This window comes from Physella acuta, unplaced genomic scaffold (genome assembly GCF_028476545.2).
Source record: "Physella acuta isolate Inbredline_101_S28 unplaced genomic scaffold, ASM2847654v3 ptg000712l, whole genome shotgun sequence".
In the NCBI taxonomy this organism is placed as follows: domain Eukaryota; kingdom Metazoa; phylum Mollusca; class Gastropoda; family Physidae; genus Physella; species Physella acuta.
The window spans coordinates 184,171-204,441 of NW_026732230.1; the positions used below are offsets into that span (position 1 = coordinate 184,171).

Consider the following 20,271-nt stretch of genomic DNA (forward strand, 5'->3'; position numbering starts at 1 on the left):
TGTTAATATCTAATGACTAATACAGCCGTAATTAGCTGTTGCTTTATGTTAAGTTTTCAGTCAAATTGAAAAAAAAAGAATAATTTGGTGAAACTTCATGCAACTCAAAAAGACACCCAGCATTGCAGAAGTGGAGTAAACATGGCTTATACTTATGATCAGCAAGATCGATGTTTAAACATTATCTTAAATTAGCAAATTTGACAGCATTATTATTTGTAACTTAAAAAAAAACAACCGCTTGTGTAATCAGTGATTAGAGAAAAAAAAGAACAAGAGTTTTTAAATATACATTTATTTAACCATAAAACATAACAAATTACTCATTAGGTATTTGAAACATTTTAAATTTGGACGAATTAAATTCATTTATTCCTTCTGATATGAAAACTACCATACATTCCAATTAACCATATAGATCCATTTCAAAAAATTTCTTTTTTAATAACCTGGGAACCCTATTTATTTATTTGAGATTGAAATAAAAATTGCCTTATAAAAAGGCTGGACAATATTTTGTTAAGGATATAAACCATTTTTAATTTGTATCATAAAATATGACAAACTTTACTGGAATGAAATAGTAATAAAAATGTTCAAAACATGCACACAGATATGGTCCAAAGTCCAAGTTATGTAAAGTAAAAAATTCACAACTGAATACTTTCAACATTTATGTGATAAATAGATCCTGTTCACAATTATATCAAAGATTTTCCAGCAATCATATTCATTCTAGCATCCTTACTTAAGAATACAAGTTTTTCACAAATGAAAACATTCAATGCTTTGGCTTTAACAAAGGTAATTTTCAAATACCACTAAAACTTAAAAACTCTAATGTTGAGACCGTCAAAGATTTAAATTATATACTATAATATCCAATCTAATAAAAAGTTTTAGACATGAATGTGCTTTTTAAGGATTAATTTAGAAAGTGTAAGTAATTAACAAATAAAATTTTTGGGTAGAATTTTCAGAATTAGATGAAGCACATTTAGCCAACAACCCACAATGCAAGCGAGAAATATTGTCATGTAAGTATCAAGGTTCTATGAGATTTTAGCTAGGTAAAAATACAGCTAACTTTTTGATGAACCATTCAGTTTACATGATGCTTGTTAGATCACTCACACAAATTCTATTTATAAGAAGATACCCAAGGTTTGCAAATTTGTTCCTCAATCAAACAGAATGAATGAATTAAATGTTCTAATCTTTACACCTGAATGTATGAGAGATAACTAGCAGGAACTCAGAAAAATATTTTCAAAAAGTTCCATAAAGCTTTGTCATAACAAAAAAAAACAAGGGTTAGTAGCAACAGCAAAATACTGAAACATTTTATAATGAGAATTAAAACAAAAAAATGTGTAAAAAATTGTATACATTTCAATTTAGAATTTTTGGTCAACTAATATGAAAATGAGAAATGTAGTTTGATGAACAAAATGCCACATCAGCTGATAATACACTAGTGCAAGCAACTATCAGAAGTAGGTGTTACAACTCATCTCTGCCTGTGTCCTCAGATTCCTGCAAGAGAGCAAAGGCAAAACGCAAATGGTCACTGGCTAGGTGTACACTGGTATAAAAAGAACTAAGAAATAAAATAGATTTGAGTATGTTCAGTTAAAAATAAAACTAAAAAAAAAAGAAGCTATTGTGTTAAACAATATATGTATGAAATATATCCTACAGTAGAGCTCTAAAAAATGCGTATGAACACTAGAAGTGCCAGTACATTGACCTTTGTGACTTGCCTTGCTGCTTGCTGTGACCATTAATATATTAAAAAAATACATTTATCACCTTACATGCTGCCATTCTAATTTATTTTGTCATTTCTCCATCCAAATTTTATTATTTACCCCAGGTTTAATTAATATATATAAAGAATTGTATTGTCACAATTAAACTATTATTGAAACCATTCACTATTGCCGGGTTAGCGGATTCAAATTGGATGGAGCAGTTAAACAGAATGGCAAAAACAACAGACTGAATAAATAAATTAAAAAATCATGAATGCTCACTCCAAACATCATGCACAATTTGTTCAGTAAAAGAGTGATTTCTTCTAACTTTACCCAGTCTAAAGACTAAGTTATTAATTCAATTGGATTCTTTGATTTAAAAAAAAAAAAAAACCCCTTAACTTTGTTTTACCAGCGTCTGAAATTAAGGGTACAACTGATGGCTAGCCTGTTGCAAATATTACAATAATTTGGAAAGACGTGCAGTAATGGCTAGAGAGCACATTCACACACTCACACAAAAACAAAAGGAGGGGCAAGCAGCAAGGTTTGAGGTCAGGCTGTTAAAGTTGCCAACTGGCACTATAACTTCAGGATAAGGCAGTCATTTTATTTTAGTAATTTTACAAAATACTCTTACACCAAATTATAGAATGTTAAAAAAATAAAACACTGTAATAAAACTATTGTAATGTTTAATTTTTTAAGTAGTATTTTAAACTGTCTCTATGCTATTAGTGCCACTTTTAGTGAAAATATTACTACCTTTAAAATTAGAAAACAGCTAATGAATTTGGAAATTACACGAAAAAGCTTGCAATGAAACTTGATTGTGAAAAAGAATTACACAGATAATAAATTATACTACAAAAACAACCTATCTAGTGGCATTTATCATATGATCAGTGACTAAATGATACATTATTGATTGCTTACCTCTTCAGCAGGTTTATCATCATCTGCAGCAATTTCTTCTTCATCAGCAGGTGCCTCAGCAGCAGGTACTTCCTCCTCTTCTGGTTCTTCCTCAACCTAATGTTTTAAAAAATGGAATTTAAAAAAAAAAACCAGGTAGGTGGTGTCACTAAATTTTCACCTTTTTATAACTAGAGAAAAGCATAAAAGAAATATAATAAACCTGTTCATACCTGTGCATTTAAGTCCAAACCCATACTCATTTTCATCATCCTTTCTATACGTTGTGCAAAGTCCAAAGAGTTTTTGACAGCAAAACCTGATCTCAAGGTTGCTGTGTCAAGTAACACCTTGGCAAGATCTTTGGCAGTTTCATCTGAAGCATCGGCCTAGAGAAACAACAAATTTAACATTCATAATTGCTAAACAAAAAATGTATTGATATAAATTTATTTAATTCTTTTGCTTCATTAAAAAACACTTTTATTTCAGTGATAAAAATTACTAACAAAATACAGCTTATAGGAATAAGTAAATGTGGCAAGTTAATAATAATCAAAAGGGTATAATTCTACCTCAACACGGGATTTCAGTTCTTTGATCAATGGATGTCTAGCATTGAGCTCCAGTGTCTTTTTCTGATTAGCATAAAATCTGATAGAGAATGAAAGCAAAATAACTTCCTCTGTCATGCAATGCAATGTAGAATTTGGAAAGTTCATTTTTAAGTTGTACATTAAAGAAAACATTTGAGAAATATTAAAACTTATAAACATACTGATTAGAAGCATCTCCCTGTTTGGCATAAGCTTGAGATTTCATTATTCTCTCCATATTTCCTGACCATCCATACTGACTGGCCACCAAAGCACAAGGAGAGTTGGTTAAACGTTCAGAGATTGTGGCTTTTTCAATCTGAAATTAAGTAGCATACAGTAAGCAAACTATAAATAAAAAATTTCAGTTGATAATTAAAAAATAAACCTTTACTTGATATAAAAACTAACCTGATCCTTAAGAGCATCATCCTTAAGCCAATCTGTAAGAGGTTTAAAGTCCTTTTCAAGCGCTTCTTTCCTCTCTTTTGCCTTTTCAGATGTGTCCAAATTCAGGCCTTCTTTGGCAATGTTTTGGAATTTCTTGCCTTCAAATTCAGGCAAGGATTGTATGCAGTATTCATCAACTGGCTCAATGAGGTACAAAACTTCATAGCCCTTCTTCAACAGGCGTTCAACAAATGGAGATTTCTCAACCTAAACACATGAGTATCAAAAATAATTGTGAAAAATCACCTTTTCTTTGTCAATAACCAAGGATATTAACATTTTCAAAGTAAGTTTGAACTTATTTACAGGTAACATACAAAGAGTGGGTGAGTGTAGCTGTGTTTTTGACCAAATAGATTTTAAAAAAACTTGCTTCACATGGTTGGTGTAATAGTAAATCTAAAATATAACTATCTCACTATATTATTATTTTGTTTTTAAAAATGCTAAGATACATTGTCACATGTTTTTTAGAGATGTATATTGAGGAAAGGTATAAAAAATAAGCTGACCTCTTCTCTACTTGTGCCAGCAATAAAGTAGATGGCCTCTTGCTTTTCTTTCATTCTCTCTACATAGTCTGCAAGGAATGTTTGTTCAGTGTCAGAGTTGGAGGAGAAGAATCGTAGCAGTTTGGCCAGACGTGTCCTATTAGACGTATCTTCAATAACACCCAGCTTAATGCTGTCAATAGAACATTTTAAAAACGATGAATTTATAGATAAAATGGAAATGTCATCTTTTTAATACAAAGCCTATTCAAGAAACGAAATAAAAAGAAACAGATAATGATCATACTTAGTGCTGAATTCCTTCCAGAATTTTTCATATTGTTCTTTGTCAATTTTCTTGATCATGTCAAGGGCTTTACGCACTAATTTCTTCTTAATGACTTTGAGTAGCTTGTGCTGTTGAAGTGTCTCACGGGATACGTTCAAAGGAAGATCATCTGAATCAACCACACCTCGAATAAAGCTCAAGTATTTGGGCATCATATCCTCAAAGTTATCAGTGATGAATACTCTCCGTACATACATCTGCAATAGTAACAGCAATGTGTAAAACACAAGAACCAATATTTACATATAGAAAAATTAAGTTTAAAATATTATACAAACCTTAATGTGGTCAACTTTCTTGCCATAGTTAGTAAAGGTATCATAAGGTGCAGTTGATGGAATAAACAAAATGGATTTAAAAGTAACTTCTCCTTCAGCTGTAAAATGAATTTTGGCCAAAGGTTCAGAGCTTTCTTTGGAGATTGATTTGTAGAAGGCATTGTACTCTTCATCAGTAACATCAGCAGCCCTGCAAAACAAAAATGTTAAGATATAAAATATCTAAACACTGTTAAATTATTATTTTTAAATGGTTTAACAGCTGAAAATTATTTGTATCGATAAAAGTTATCTGTGTAAATTTGCCTACTTGCGTGTCCAGATAGGCTTGACACTATTCATCAATTCCCAGTCCCAGACAGTTTTCTTGACTTTCTTAACTTTAGGTTTATCTTCATCTCCCTCTTCCTCTACTTTCCCTTCATCTTCATCATCGTCAGTTGTAGCTTCAGGCTTTGCTTCTTCTTCATCAACAGGTTCATCAACTTCTTGTTCCTAGTTTTCATTACAAAGAAATTGTAAAATGTGCAACATCCTATACAAAATTTTTGACAGTGAAATAACAAAACTATGCTAATGTATTTATATATCAAAATAATTTCTGTAGAAAAAACAAGAAACTAATTTTTGTAATGATTAAAAAATGCAATACACTTACTTGACTTGTCCATAAGTAGATATTAAAGTTAATAAACTGACTGTATTTCTTTACTAAATTCTTCAAAGTACTCTCTTCTAAATAGTCATGAGCTTCTTCTTTTAACTGCAAACTGAAGACAAAAAAGTATTAGGTTTGCATTTTTTACAAAAATATTTCAAGGATATATATATATATATATATATATATATATATATATATATATATACACACACACACACACAAACACATAAAAATTAATTTTCTGTTATCCAACCTGATAGTTGTGCCGCGTCCAAGAGTGTTGCCTCGTGGGTCTTTAACAACACTGAAACTTTCAGCATCTGATTCCCAAACATACTGTTCATCATCATTGTGCTTAGATGTAACAATTACCCTGTCAGCAACTGTCAATTAAAAAAAAAACCCACTAATTATAGACAAGTGTAATGCCAATCAAACAGCTTTGTAGAATTAAAACTGCACAATTGATATTCACAACCATATCAAATTCTAAAAATTAATATTAAAAATCTAATATTTTTCTTTGTTAAAAATAGAAAATGTAATGTAGTAAGTTTGCTCCCTCTGGAAAAAAGAAGCTTTATTACGCAAGTACAAAACAGGTACATTACCTAAAAATGCTGAGTAGAATCCAACACCAAATTGGCCAATGAGATCATTGGTTTCTGTTGCTGTGTTTGCATCATTAAGCTTTGCTAAAAAGTCACTAGTTCCTGATTTGGCTATGGTTCCTAGATTCTTAACAAGTTCATCTTTTGTCATACCAACACCAGTGTCTGTAATGTGCAAAACCTTATTGTCTTTGTCAGCCTAATAGAAAGTAAAAATAAATTTACATCATATGATGTTACATAATGAAACAAAAAAATATATTTTAAAAGTTTCCAAAGATTACAATGTGATTAAAAAATAAATGTAGTATAAAATTATTGAAGCATAAACAATGTTTACATCACTAAGTTTATAAGGAATTAACAAGGTTAGTTACCTAAAAGATAACTGTTTTTCTTAAAAATAAATGTGGGGTATCAAAAACTATCCAGGCAATCAATTCAATTTCAAAAGTTATGTCTTATAATATTTTTACACATGTGCTTTCCAACTATACTAACCATCAATATATTTGGTACAAACCCCCCCCCCCCCCCCCATAAAAAACCCCACCAGGATGCCAGAATACATGTATGCTACCTACTTCCTAACCTCTGATACACATTCTCAATGCTAAACAAAAATATTTAACACAGGTAGAACACAGGAGGTTTAACTGAGTAGTTAGAGATCAATATTAGTTAAGGAAAGAAATATTACCCATGCTGTATTACCAAAATAAATACAAGCCAGGAGATAAATAAAGTATGTCAAGATACAGGTGTGTGTGTGGCAGAGTTGTATTTTGAGTCAACTGAAGAAGTTATTAATAGTAATTTTCAACAGATTTTTTGTTTTGCGATAAACTATCAATAAAGTCTTCAGACACTGGGAAGTTACACGTTGGGCATAAAACGTAATTATTACCAGTGAAAAAATTGATATTACATTAACTAGGGTCTAGATCTTTCTTGTTATGTATTATTTTATTTTTTATTATAGTGTTCACCAACGTAAACTAGTAGAGGCACAAAGTCGATAAGTCATGCTGGAACTTCGCATGGCAACTACTGCCTCGCGTTTTCTTGAGCTAAAATTAACCTAGGAGGGGATGAGGAGGTATAAAAAAAATTGCCGTGTCGGCGGCGACCTAGGGCTAAAGTCAAGTACATCTAATTGACGCATCTTACTTTTACTGCGCTTATAGCATTCTGAACAGATAATAGAAAATACACACTTGGCATACTCATTTTAATAAATAAAATCATGCCCCACACTTTGACCGTGTGTAGATCGCATTTGGTACAAACAAGACACTTCTGTGAAGCTGTACACTAGAAACCGGCTTGTTATAACTGATTTCTAAAGGCAGGGAAGGGAGCTCTCGTGTCAACGATGATCTATTTAATAACACGATAATCTGCCTAATAACACGGGTACTTTTATGTGTAGGCCTACTTTAGAGTATTCAGGGGAAAAAAATGTGAAAATGTGTTGTGTAATCGATAGCCTTCATTAATTTGAGAGCAAAGTCTTCCAAGTAAGTTATAACAAGTAAAGCGAGCGCGGTGTAGTGGGGCAGAGTAGTTCTAGATCAGTTGAGGAACAACTATAATCGGGAAAATGGCAGAAACGTGTCAAATTCATCATAGAATTTGTAGTGTTGCGACTAAAATCCGGGCGTTTTATTTCCAATTTAACAAGTACAAAAAAAGGTGACTACACGGAAACGGGTTCTGATAACAGTGTATGTTTTTTTAAATTAAAATGGGTATAACATCACAAACAATGTCATACAATAACTTAGGAATAAATTTAGTTTAAAAAGTTACGTAAAGAGCCCACTCATGAATAAATGAACTACAAAAATTAGACCGAAATTCTACCTATTATCTATGTCACCCGAGTTAATCGAGGCAGCTTGTTAGGGGCCATCTATAAATTACGTCACGCAATTTACACCCCCCCCCCCCCCAAAAGCCAGACACTCCCTCTCTTCCCGCCAAATATGTCACTTCTAAGCCTACAACTAGGCTACAACACCCACCCTCTGAGATCGGTCAACAGGGTAAACTAATCAATTTCTATAACATCTTACAAAAACAGTTTTCTAAATCGCGAGCTTCCCATTCCCCTATGAGTATAAGTTATTTATGAACGACCTCTTTAAAAAAAAAAATAGGCAAACAACGTCTAATATCACAAACAAATTACGACTGACAAATAAATACTTCAACTGTAAAAACAGAAAGGACTGAAAAAGAAGTGTGTATATTCTAATGCGCTCTGACAATCAACAGTTCCCGACTAAAATCGTAACGGTTGCCAAAAATTTTAAAAAAAAAAAAAAAAAAAAAAAGCAGTTAGCCTAACTCTAGACGTACGCAGAAGAAAGTTAACACACCGCGGCGTTCATGTTTATAGGCATTAAATAAAAGCACATATCTAAAGAACGAGCTATCTGACGTGTATAACACACTAAGGTTTCTGTCTGGTAGGGTCGTGCTTAAGTGACGTCACATAAGTTATGACGGATTCCCCTCGGGCAACACCCGCCTCCCGCAATCAAATGACATTCGTTGAAAGAATACATTTTTTCCTTCTTTTTTTTTTGTTTCTACACAATAAGTGCTATACCAGAGTAAATCCTATTAGGCACAACGTAGCCAGAACCACGCTTTCCTTAGTTGCGTGACGTCATTTATGGACGACAAGAAATAATTTTTAATACAATGGGTTTATAAAGTAACCTTCATAGACACCAATAATCAGTTAATAAAGGGGCTATAAAAATGCATTAAGTTAGCTTGGCCTTTCGCTACTGTCAAGGACACAATGATTTTTCGTTTTCTGCGGATATCGTTTGGGTCAAGGCAAGTGTAGATCACGTCATTGCACGCAAATAGATACTTGTCTCGTGCCCCCCCCCCCCCCCCCCCAGCGGCGAACACAGATTTACAACACAGTGAAGTGCAATCAGGTTATAGTAAAAGAGCTTGGAAACCTATCGCAGTATGGCACACTACTACCTCCTGGTCTATTTCCAGCATTGCTGTTTTCTCCTAAGAATACAGAGTACATGATTAACATTAAGGGGAGGGAAATTGCTTAATTTGAGCTGGATGCAGGGTTTGCTAATTACTGCAAGAGCATAAACAAAGTGCGCCTGTTTTTAGTGTACGGTTCACAACAAAAGTAAAATAAGTTAGCTATGCGATATTCAATGTAAAATTTAAGAAAGCACTCTTCTTGACTACCAACCAGAGAAAAATAAAAATCAATGAAAAGAATTGAGCTAAGATAGCTTTGCTTAAGGATACAATATGCTGCCCACTTGACATTCTACAGCAGGGGTCTCCAAACTTTTCAGCCCAAGGGCCGCATTAACTATCAAATGTCAGTTCGGGGGCCAGAGTTTGTTCAAGGTATCTCTTCGGGGTGGTGATCCCACCCTGAACAACTTCTAACCCCGCCCCCCCCCCCCCCCCCAAACGAAATATAATTTATATAGAAATATAAACAAATTTCAAGTGTCTCCCTCCCCCGAAGAAAAAAGTCATAAAGAAACACTATCGGGAGACAATACACTCTATGGAGGTCATTTGCTTGCAATTCAATGACCTCCAGCTGCTGCTCATCTTTGTAACTGGCCACATTTGCATTATATGGGTTTTGAAATAGTCTCACTTCTGCATTTGAATCCAAGTCAGAAAACCGTTATTGAAACTGCACCTGGAGGTCTTTGATGATCTCGCATACAAATGACTTGGGGAACTCAGTGGTTGTTTAAGCCGTAAAGACCTTGCACTGCTGAGAGTGGGTCAAGTTGTTGGCCTGTACTCGTTCCAAAAACAAGACAAATCTGGATTTGAAGACCTTTAGGTGAACGTATAGATCAGATACTAGATTTCCCTCTCTTGTAGTTTTATGTTCAAAAAATGTTAATGACTAGTTATGTCTGCAGCAGAGACCAATTTATATACCTAATCTTCATCAGACATTAATGGCTGTGGCTTGCCTTTACTTTCCAGGAAGTCACCTATTTCTTTCCTTAACTTAAATACTCTGCTCAGAACTTTCTCGCAAATTAGCCATCTTACTGCTGTGGAATATGCTAAATCTTGCGATTCTGTGTTTGTATCTTTCAACGTGTCTCTGAACTATCTATGGTTGGACATTATCTCCGGTAACAGTGCCATATTTCTATGTAGGGAAACCAGCTATTGTGTTATGTTCATGTCTTCCTCCACACTTCTAATGAATACAAGAAGTTTAGAGGTGGAACAGCTGTCCAGCGACTCATCCATGGCAATTGAAAAATATCGAAATTCGCTTGCATTTCTCGCTATTTCAGTCCCGATGTTTTCACCAAGGCTGCAACACGTTGGGCAATTTTATTTGCACCCAAAGGTACATTTTCAAATTGTTTTGAAATTTCTATGCAACGTTCCTCAGCCACCTCTAACAAACATTTATTCAGTAGACAAAAAGATTGCCGCGGGCCGGATGAGAGGACCTCGCGGGCCGCATCCGGCCCGCGGGCCGTAGTTTGGAGACCCCTGTTCTACAGAATCAATTTATGAAGCAAGGCACCACAAACAATACTGTAACAAAGACAGACTACTGGTAGATCTATCACTATGCTAACATGTATAAATCTGAATGATTAAGAGGGATACCGATGCAATTTATCTAGCAGGAATAGTGTTTGCCAAGAAAATGTATTAGCATGGTAACCATTGATTACTATAAGGGAAAAAAAAACAAAGGAAAACACAAAGGTATTGTGCTGGCAGGTAAAAAAAAACGAATGTCATGAAGAGCATGTGCTTGAGCTCTACACTAAATGAAAAAAGTAAAGATAACAACATTACTACTTCAGCAGCAAACTAAATAGTTACACAGCTTACAAAAATACAGATTATGGTAACGTAATAGGTTATTTGAATACAGAACAGACTATAAAATGCATCTCAAGTTTTGAAAATGAGAAGTATGTTAAACTAGTAGCGTAGCGTAAAGTAATGCATGCACTTAAAAAAAGTACAAATGCTTATTATTTTTGTAGCATTTTGTCATTAGTTATACATTGTGTTAGCTTGAATGTATGTGTATATATATAACATGTACCATGCACATAAGAAGACACGTGTATAACAAGCATAACTATTGCTTAAATATGTTAACAAGGTAATGGGGGAAAAAGAGAATAGTTTCCCCATTTTTAAATTTTGAGACATTACTTAAATAGGAATGGCTGATTAACAAGTATCACAAATGTTATTCCTCCCCATATTAAGGAACAAAATAACTTCACACACACACACTTTATGGGTTAACTTCAATAATACAGTGGTACTTCTTATAGCTAGCAGAGTAATACTGTATTACACTTGCACTGAGATGGGTTTTTTTAATTTCTGCTAATATTGACAATATTAGGGATATGACAAGGAACAAAGAAGTGCCCACAGAGCAAAATCTTAAGACAGTAATAGTGATATGAATGGCTTTCCATGTATTGTATCAGCCAGATTGCTGCTTACTATTTTGGTCCATTCCAGCACTTCAATGGCATTGAAAGTTTGTCACATTTTTTTGCTTTTTAATGATTTTTTTACTGTAAATTTTCAGATGTCCAACAGTCCAATAATCAAAGGTATACTCAAAATATACTGAGAAATTGGAATATTGAAATCATAATTCACATCAAATAAATTGTGTGTATTTAGATTAGCCTGACGCAGAAAAACAAAATTTTGTATAACTGTGTAGTCACATTTTTGGGGCATAAAATGTGCAAATCAGAATGCTCACTTACACATGTGTATATATATTGAGACTCTAATTGATTTATAAAAATCTATAAAAAATCATAAAAAATCTATAAAAATCATAAGCAAATATTTTTGTGCAGTTTATTTGTTCAAAATTTATGTGCTGCAAGTTTAAAACTGAAAAGTAGGTTACATCTTCTTGGTAGCCGGTTCTCCAAGAAAACATCTTAAGAAGATTAATTTATAAACATTTTAATTTCTATAGTAAAATAAAAAACTGAATTCTAAAAAAAAACAGTTACCTTTATTTTAATAGCTAATTCATCTGTTGCAGCTAAAGCATTTGGATCAGTCAGTGATAGGAAGCGTATCTTATCCAAAGCATCTGATGCATTAGAAATCAACTCTCTTAAGAAGATCTGTTTGATGTGAAGAAAGCATAAATCTTAAAATAGCAAATAGGCTTTTTAAAGGATTTAAAAAGTTTAAAATTACTTGAAAGTTTTATGAAAAAGAGGCAAATATTTCAACTAACCTCTTTGTTCTTGTAAAGTGAATTAATAATCAACTTCATCATGCGATTCACTTCAGCTTGAAACTGGAATTTCTCAGATTTTTCTCTTAACTCTTTCATTTGGGCAACATTCAAACCATCAAGGCTAATAGCTTCTTCCTCCCTGTTATAAATGTGATAAATTGATTTAGCTACAAATGTTATAGCTGAACAATTAAAATTATTATTAAAAATAAATCATCAGCAAAAATAGATGAATTACGAATTGTTTTAACATACGTAGCTGTCTTTTTACATAAATTAAACAAAGAAATGTATTTTAAAATGAAAATAATATTTACCTTTGAACAGCTTCATCATCTGTTCTTGATCCATCTCTGCTCTTGCCAATATCATCTTCCAGCTTAACATCATCATCATCGTCATCATCTGCTGCTCTTGCAGCTATTAAATAAAGAAAGTAGATAGTAGATTTCAACCTTAACCATTTTTTAACACCGCAATTTAACTTTAACAATAATGTTCTTAGTGATACTGTTGTTATGGTTTGATGAAGCAATCAGCAAGTAATATTGATATAGAGAGCCCATGAAGTTAAGTACACTATATGAATGTGCCAGTTGAATTCAGGTTGATTCTAATTAATAGGTAAGAAAAACAACTAAATTCTGAACAAAATATGAGTTTAAACACAAGGCAAATATGCGTACAAGAAAAATATCACAACTGGAAATCATACCTGTCACCAAAACTAGACCCCCCCCCCCCCCAGGAAATTTTTTTTAAAGAATGTGTTCATTTCCACCTACAATAGAGGAAATAAGCTGTTTCCGCTCAATCGTGATCTTATAATTTACTTCCATTTTTGTTTATTGTGTAAATGGTATTAATAATACAACTGTTTAACCTTTTATATCTTACTTAGGGTTAGGGTTTAGTCTAGCATATGGAAAATAACCTTTACCTACCTAAGTATTTTCTGTGAAGACCAGAAGTCAAACTGATTTGCAGTAAGTGTTCATTATGTTTTTGTGTGAAATCATATTTTAATGGTTTTGCTCTTTATACACAGTTCATTTAGTGCACCAGTTTAATATAAATGTTTTGAATTTGATTAAAAAAATCATTTTATTTGCCTATTAAGAAGGGTTTGATGAATGTGCCTGTGAAGCTGATGGGGTTTAGCACTTGCAAAAGGGTTAAGAACCACTGTTTTTCACTGTATTTCATATTTTTCAAAAATTCCTTGTTTGGTAGTCTTTTGCCATTAAAAGTGCAATAAACAGCTAGTCTATAACAGTTAATTTTAGCCTTGAGAAATCCAATAGTGTTTAGGTTGGTTTAAGAATGAACAAAATGTTTTTGATAGCACTGCTCTTAATGACAGAAGTAAAATAGCATCTATGTTCAAGCTCAGGGTAATGATACTACTAAATAAAAGGGACCTGTTAAAATTCTGGCAAGACACAGTGCTTATTGAATTCTGTTATGATTTTGTCGTTAAATTCCTAGCATAAACAAACGATAAACCATAAAGTGATGTCAAGACAATATACAATATGACGATAATATTCTGTATTAAAGCATATTTGGACACAGTTATGCTTAATGTAAGCTATTGCCCTGCTCTAAAAACCAAGAATTCTTTAAAAATAATAAGGGACGGTGAATAGCCCAGTAACAAATAAGGATGTACTTGTTGACCAATAATATAAATATATATCATAAGTGTTGAAATGTTGAGCAGCTATGCTGTTAAAATACATGTTTTGGTTTAATAACTAATTAGCTGGCTAATAAAACTAAAGGGCCAATGATTATGTTACAGAAAAGATATCTGAATTGTAGGATACTGAAAACAAAAGTGTATATCTGTTGTTAAGATGAGAAAGAGCATGCCATTTCTAGTCAGCTAGTTTAGTAGTCTAGAGTAGCTACTAAATAGAATCTAATAGTCAGGTGATTATTTATGGAATGTAGCTTCTAATCTAAGTCTCTGGAAATCTCCCAGTTTAGCAGTAGAAATTATATGGCAATCTTTGTTGAGTTTTGTAAGCATTTGTTACTGTAAACCATTGTTTATCTGTGACATTTGAATGAAATATGAATAAAGTCAAGTGTACTTAGCCCTAAATGAAAATTAATGTTTTAACTTAAGTTTGAAGTTTAATAGACATAGGAAACAAAAAAAAAAAAAAAACAGAAAATTAGCAGCAAATAGTAGGCCTAATCTAGATCTAATTATAAAGTTATGTAGTAATTAGTTTAGTGTTTTTTAAATAGAAACACGGATATAAAAACTTGCAGGAGTTTTGAGGCAATATTACTAGACAGAGTAAAAATGAATGCTATTAAGTCAAAGTGATTAGAATCTAGAACAATAAACAATATGCATTTAAAATCAATCTATCCAAACATGCTGTATAAAAAAAAAGATGGACCCAAATAATGCATGATACTGCAGATAAATTCCGGAAATGCTGACAGTCTACGCCATTTCTTTACTACTGTTTATTTTGCTGCTATGCTATTCTGGAATAATAACTTATTATTCCAGAATAGCATAGCAGCAAAATAAACAGTAGTAGACTGTCAGCATTTCCGGAATTTATCTGCAGTATCATGCATTATTTGGGTCCATCTTTTTTTTTATACAGAATGTTTGGATAGATTGATTTTAAATGCATATTGTTTATTGTATTAATAACAGATGCTATAGGCTTACTAGGAGATTACCCATAGATCTATTTAATAAATGATGGAGATCTACAATAATCTCTCTGAATTATTCTAGAATCTAAACTAATCAAGAGTACTTTAGATCTAAAAGAATGACTCATTTAAGAATTTAAGTCATTAAGTGAGGCGAATAATTAAATACCAGACCTACATCTATTCTTTTAGACTCTCCAAAAAATAGGTGTGTTGGATTGTTGTAAGTAGATCTAGATAGTAGTATTGTAATCTCGACTAATTTTATAGTTAGAAATTAGGGTTGGCGAATGGTAGGACTAGGGTTGGGGTTAGCATTGACATTAGCAAGCCATGTGTGTATTTTAGTTAACTACCCAGTAACCTAACACCCTTTTTTAAGATTATATTATTGGACACTGAGCCTCACTGAGGTATACAAATCCCCCCCCCCCCCCCTAGATTTTAAATGTCCATCTAAAAATAGCTTTATGAAGTATGAAGCCTAAATGCCAAAATGGCTAAATCCTAAACATAATCTACAGTAGTATTCTATTCTGGAGTAATCTAGATTCTAGATCTAGATAGTCCATTTCTAGACCTTAGCCTAGCTTTCCCATACATTCCATTTTGTATTATTATTAGTTATTATTAATTTAATGCCTAGGCACAACCCTCTCACTTGAGTCCTTGACTTTCCTTTCACTTAATTTTAAATTTTAACCTGTCTTTCTCTTCTTAACGGGTGACGTACAAGATCTAGATCTAGATCTAGATTACGAACATAATCAATACACTAAGAGCTAAGACTAACCAGACGAGTCTACTAGATCTAGATTCTAGATCTAGATTCTAGTCTACACACTCTTCGGCGGTCAGAGATTACACTACACACTGCGACGTAGAAATCTAGTCTAGATCTCGGTACCACTGTCAAGTGTGAAACCGTGAAACTAGACAGTTGTTGTTATTGTACACGCACAGTAGAGTCTTTAACTAATTATATTTTAAAATAGAAATAAAATCATACCAGCGAAAAGAAGACAGCATACTAATCCAATAAAAATGAAATGTTTCATTTTTGCCATCTTACTCCAGCGCCTGAGTTGACAGACGAGGAAAAATGTGAAAACAAACACAAGCTTGGAACCGGTGTTGGTCTATTTAGCACGTTGAGCAAAGTAGGGGTTTCCCTTCCGCTAGTAAAATTAACCAATCATACTTCACCACGAACTGTACTCTCACCAATGAACTATCCCCAAGTACGGAAAAAGTCATCTCTACTTGGCCCGCGTTGATTGGTCAAATTATCCCTCTAAAGTTCAAAGGCTACGGCTGGGTGTTGCGGAGACAGGTCAACTTTGTATTTATGAAATAGATCTAGATCAATAAAACACAAAACACGTTTTCTCGCATTTGTTTTTTTTTTATTTTAAAAATTGTGTATGCCATTTTAACTAGATCTAGATCTAGTTAAAATGGCATACATCTATATTCGTTTATAAAATATAATAAATAGATAAAATAGGTTCCATGTTTTAGTGTTAGCAAGAATGCAGTAGGGCTTAGATTTAAAAAGGTTTAGCCAAGGTAGGCATATAGATCTATATAGAATATAGATATTAGATTTTTAAAAATAGATCTAGCTAGATCTTTGTCTAAAATATTTAGATCAAACTTAAATTATAGGCCAACTATAATAGGTAATTTAATAGGACCTCGAGTTTACCGAAGATAACAGTTCGCGTTTTAAGGACAATGTTCTTCATTTAGTAAGATTCTTCTTCATTCCTCAACCACAAAGGAGATCTACGCGTCAAAATTCTCTGCGCCATATGGCCCTTTGACTCACGCTCCAACTTGCTTTTCTTTCTGGGTTTGCTTCCATAGCCTTTGTCCATCCAAGACCTAACTGCAAGGCAACAGTGTTTTGATGTGTTTTCTCTACTAGTTAGGTTACTGTCCTGACCCTAGTGTTAGCAATCATGCGCTCTTTTCCTGATCACATTGTCCCCCCCCCCCCCCCACGGAAACCGTTTTCAACTAAATTTGTACTCAATCTGCATACAACTTGGATACGGATCAATTAAAAAATCCAAGCCTGCAAAAATCATCGATAAGACCAACTATGTATTAACAGTATTAACATTCATAAACGTAAGAGCAGCGGCGCATGCAAATAAGTGTATCCTACCATGTATGCCCAACAAGAGCAGCATGCGAATAAGTATAGAGTAGGCCAATATTTTAGTTAAGGACCTTGCAAGCAATATGTTTATACACACAATGACTTTTAAAAATAAAAATCCACACCAGCCCTTAAAGCACACGGCACTACATTTCGTTACGAGCATTTGTATAACTTCGAAGGATCATTCCGCGAAGATTTGCCTGGAATCGTTATGGGCCCGGGGTAGCTGAGTAACTGAGTATTAAGTCTTATAAGACAGTAAGTTTGATATTTTGGGTAAGATGCGATAAGCGATCTCCCAATCTTTGTATAAAGGAACGGATTACCAATCCTGCAAAGCTTCTAAAAGGTGATAGGTGAACGGCATTCAACCAAACAGCAGACTGAGCAAATTGAGCAATATGTGATGATTAAATCACCACAATACTTTAGGCCCTTCTATATACTATAGTTAGTGTTGCGCTGGTACATCTCAAATAAGTCGATTCTCGTGAATCCAATGTAAACACTAGCAGAGTTTAAACAAAAATTGGATAAGTTAATCTGATTAAACGTTTAATGAAGGCACACGACTTGAATTAATCTGCAATTAAATTATTGCTGACTTTCCAATATTAATTTAATGAACTACATTTAAACCAGCTGGTGAATCCCTTCTGTGTTCATGTGGTTAAAAGTAAAGTTCCCTCTCCAAATCTGACGGTCTATGGGGGCAAGTGAAGTAGAGTCCACCTGTTTCTGTGACCTCGGCATATGAACGGATAGTATGGTTAGCACTATGTCGGCTCGTGTGGTTAGCGGGACATAAAACCAGAGGCTTCACCACGCAAGATTTTGGGAAGATAGAGTGCTTATGCCAGTAAAATCATCATATCCATCAAACTATTGTAGGCAGAGCCGGCGCTAGGGGTGCGCGGGGCCTATGGCCAACCATCCGCGCGGGGCCTTATATTTTTTCCATTGGTGTCTAAAACATGTACAGTGAGGCGTTTTTTTTTCTTCTCAACGCGAATTAATATTTATAACGATATATATGGTATTTTTAAGCTGTTTCTCAATGTCGTATTAGCATTAAGACACTGATTAACAAATAATGTGTTTACTTAGAAGTGCTTTTGAAACGTTGCTTGTTTCTGTTAAGGCTTTTTGTTTGAAAAGTAAAAAATAAAACAGACATAAGTTTGAGACACGCATTAAAGGGACGATGAACGTCAGCTTCAAACCTGATTTTTTTAACATTAATGTTTATTTATGAAAATCTTACCAGTACGTTCACAAACGAAGATCTACTTTTCTTGCCTTTCGTGAGGAAAATTCCATGATTATATCATCATAGTCCAAACTGGAGGCTATGTCTTTTTCTATTGACAGAATCGACAGGCCGCAGAGCCTGTCTTGGGACATCGTTGATCTCAAATAGTTCTTGATCAACTTCAGTTTGGAGAAACTTCTTTCGGCGCTTGCAACTGTGACTGGAACTGTTAGCAAGATTCTGTAGGCGATCGCCGTATTGGGAAAGGAATCCCGAATACTCCAAATGTACTGAAGGCACTGTTTGGCTGACTTAATACCTTCGGGCAAAATTTCTCGAAACATTGTGAGCTCTGTACACAAATCTGCCCCGTTTAAGTCACGTGAGCTCACCGATCGCAACTCTATATCAAGATTCATGCAACTTTTTAACAAATCCTCATTATTTAATTTTCTCATTGTGTTTATGTTGTAGAGAAACCCAAAGAGTGAATCGTATTGTCGTAGCTGTTCAAATCGAGTGTTCATGCCAATAATTGCTTGATCCATTATACACAAGAAATACTCTGTCCTAAACTCATCTTCACCCGATAACGTGCTCTCATCTGTACTCTCATATTCAAATTGTCTTTTTCTTTTTCTGCTTCTTTTCTGTTTGAATACTTGATCCACATCCATTGCTTTGGCAATTTCTTTTGCAGTAATCATGGCAGAATTAAAACCATTTTCCCGATAATTTGTCAAGTAGGTGACGAGTCCTTTAATTTGCTGTATTGCTACATCAAGCTGCATATCGGCTGATTGTAGCGATTTACTCACAGTATTAACTGCGAATAGGATGTCATACCAAATGATCACAGCAAGGATGAATTCAAAATTTCCTACCTCAAAATTAGCAAGTGATTCTGCTTCGGCTTTTACCATAGGGTCATTGGACTCATCTGATACAGTGAAAAGGGCTTCCTTTATTTCGCTTATTTGGTAGCGCAAAGCTTTTACACTCTCTATACGGCATTCCCATCTTGTGTCTGACAGTGATTTTACTGTGATGTAAGGCACAGCTTCTTCCAAAATCTTCCATCTTGCAGGTGAACCGGCAAATATCACATAGATTCTTTGCAGAACACCAAAAAATGTCACTGCTTTAGAGCTGATCTTCGCCATATCTCCCAACACAAGATTAAGTCTATGGCAGCCGCAGGGTGTGAAAAATGCGCGACTATTCTTGCGAAGAATATGGGCTTGCACTCCTTGTTGTTTTCCTTTCATATTAGCCCCATTATCGTATCCCTGTCCTCGACAGTCATCAATATCCAAGCCTAATTTCTCGAGTGCACCTAGCAGTAACTCTGACAATCCTTTGCCTGTTGTGTTTTCAGCAATAAAAAATTCCATGAAATGTTCCACAACTTTTAAGTCACAATCTGAAGCATCCACAAACCGCACAATCAGCGATAGCTGTTCTTTGTGACTCACGTCAGGAGTGCAATCAAGTATCTATCTATAATAATAGTTTCGCTGTCTCTCTATCTATCTATCTGTCTGACAAGAACGCTCTAGAGAAAACACAAGGAATTTAAAAACCTGCACAGTAATTCGAAAAACGAAATATGACGTCGACACATTTAGCGTAGAGTAGAACATAATCTCAAACCAGAGAGTGCACACAGTAATGTAATGACGTCATTGAAACATTGAAAAAAAGGAAATGTTGTCTAATCTAAATGGTTTGCGTGAAGAGTTTCTTGCATACAATTCT

The 20,271-nt window shown here is 34.0% G+C and overlaps 2 protein-coding genes across 2 annotated transcripts; both read right to left on the reverse strand.

Annotated features, from left to right (window-relative positions):
- Positions 1-287: 287 nt before the first annotated feature.
- LOC131949740 (endoplasmin) lies at positions 288-16,317 on the reverse strand. The gene is made up of 17 exons (XM_059311611.1): positions 16,101-16,317; positions 12,721-12,823; positions 12,401-12,542; positions 12,168-12,284; positions 6,109-6,307; positions 5,751-5,880; positions 5,495-5,606; positions 5,147-5,331; positions 4,837-5,026; positions 4,517-4,755; positions 4,231-4,402; positions 3,680-3,925; positions 3,451-3,587; positions 3,248-3,326; positions 2,906-3,061; positions 2,694-2,789; positions 288-1,536 (listed from the first exon to the last, which is right to left on the reverse strand). Exons 1-17 carry the CDS (start codon positions 16,156-16,158, stop codon positions 1,504-1,506), a joined length of 2,394 nt encoding a protein of 797 aa, XP_059167594.1. The 5' UTR covers positions 16,159-16,317; the 3' UTR covers positions 288-1,503.
- Positions 16,318-18,332: 2,015 nt separating this feature from the next.
- Positions 18,333-19,907, reverse strand: LOC131949742 (zinc finger MYM-type protein 1-like). The gene is made up of 2 exons (XM_059311613.1): positions 18,833-19,907; positions 18,333-18,340 (listed from the first exon to the last, which is right to left on the reverse strand). Exons 1-2 carry the CDS (start codon positions 19,905-19,907, stop codon positions 18,333-18,335), a joined length of 1,083 nt encoding a protein of 360 aa, XP_059167596.1.
- Positions 19,908-20,271: the final 364 nt, after the last annotated feature.

Coding starts and splice junctions, on each gene's coding strand:
- LOC131949740 (XM_059311611.1), bottom strand. CDS start 16,158: ATGGCAAAAATGAAACATTTCATTTTTATTGGATTAGTATGCTGTCTT. Junction 5,881..6,108: donor ATTCTACTCAGCATTTTTAG/GTAATGTACCTG, acceptor TTTAATTGACAG/TTGCTGACAGGGTAATTGTT. Junction 3,588..3,679: donor ATGATGCTCTTAAGGATCAG/GTTAGTTTTTAT, acceptor ACTTAATTTCAG/ATTGAAAAAGCCACAATCTC.
- LOC131949742 (XM_059311613.1), bottom strand. CDS start 19,907: ATGGAATTTTTTATTGCTGAAAACACAACAGGCAAAGGATTGTCAGAG.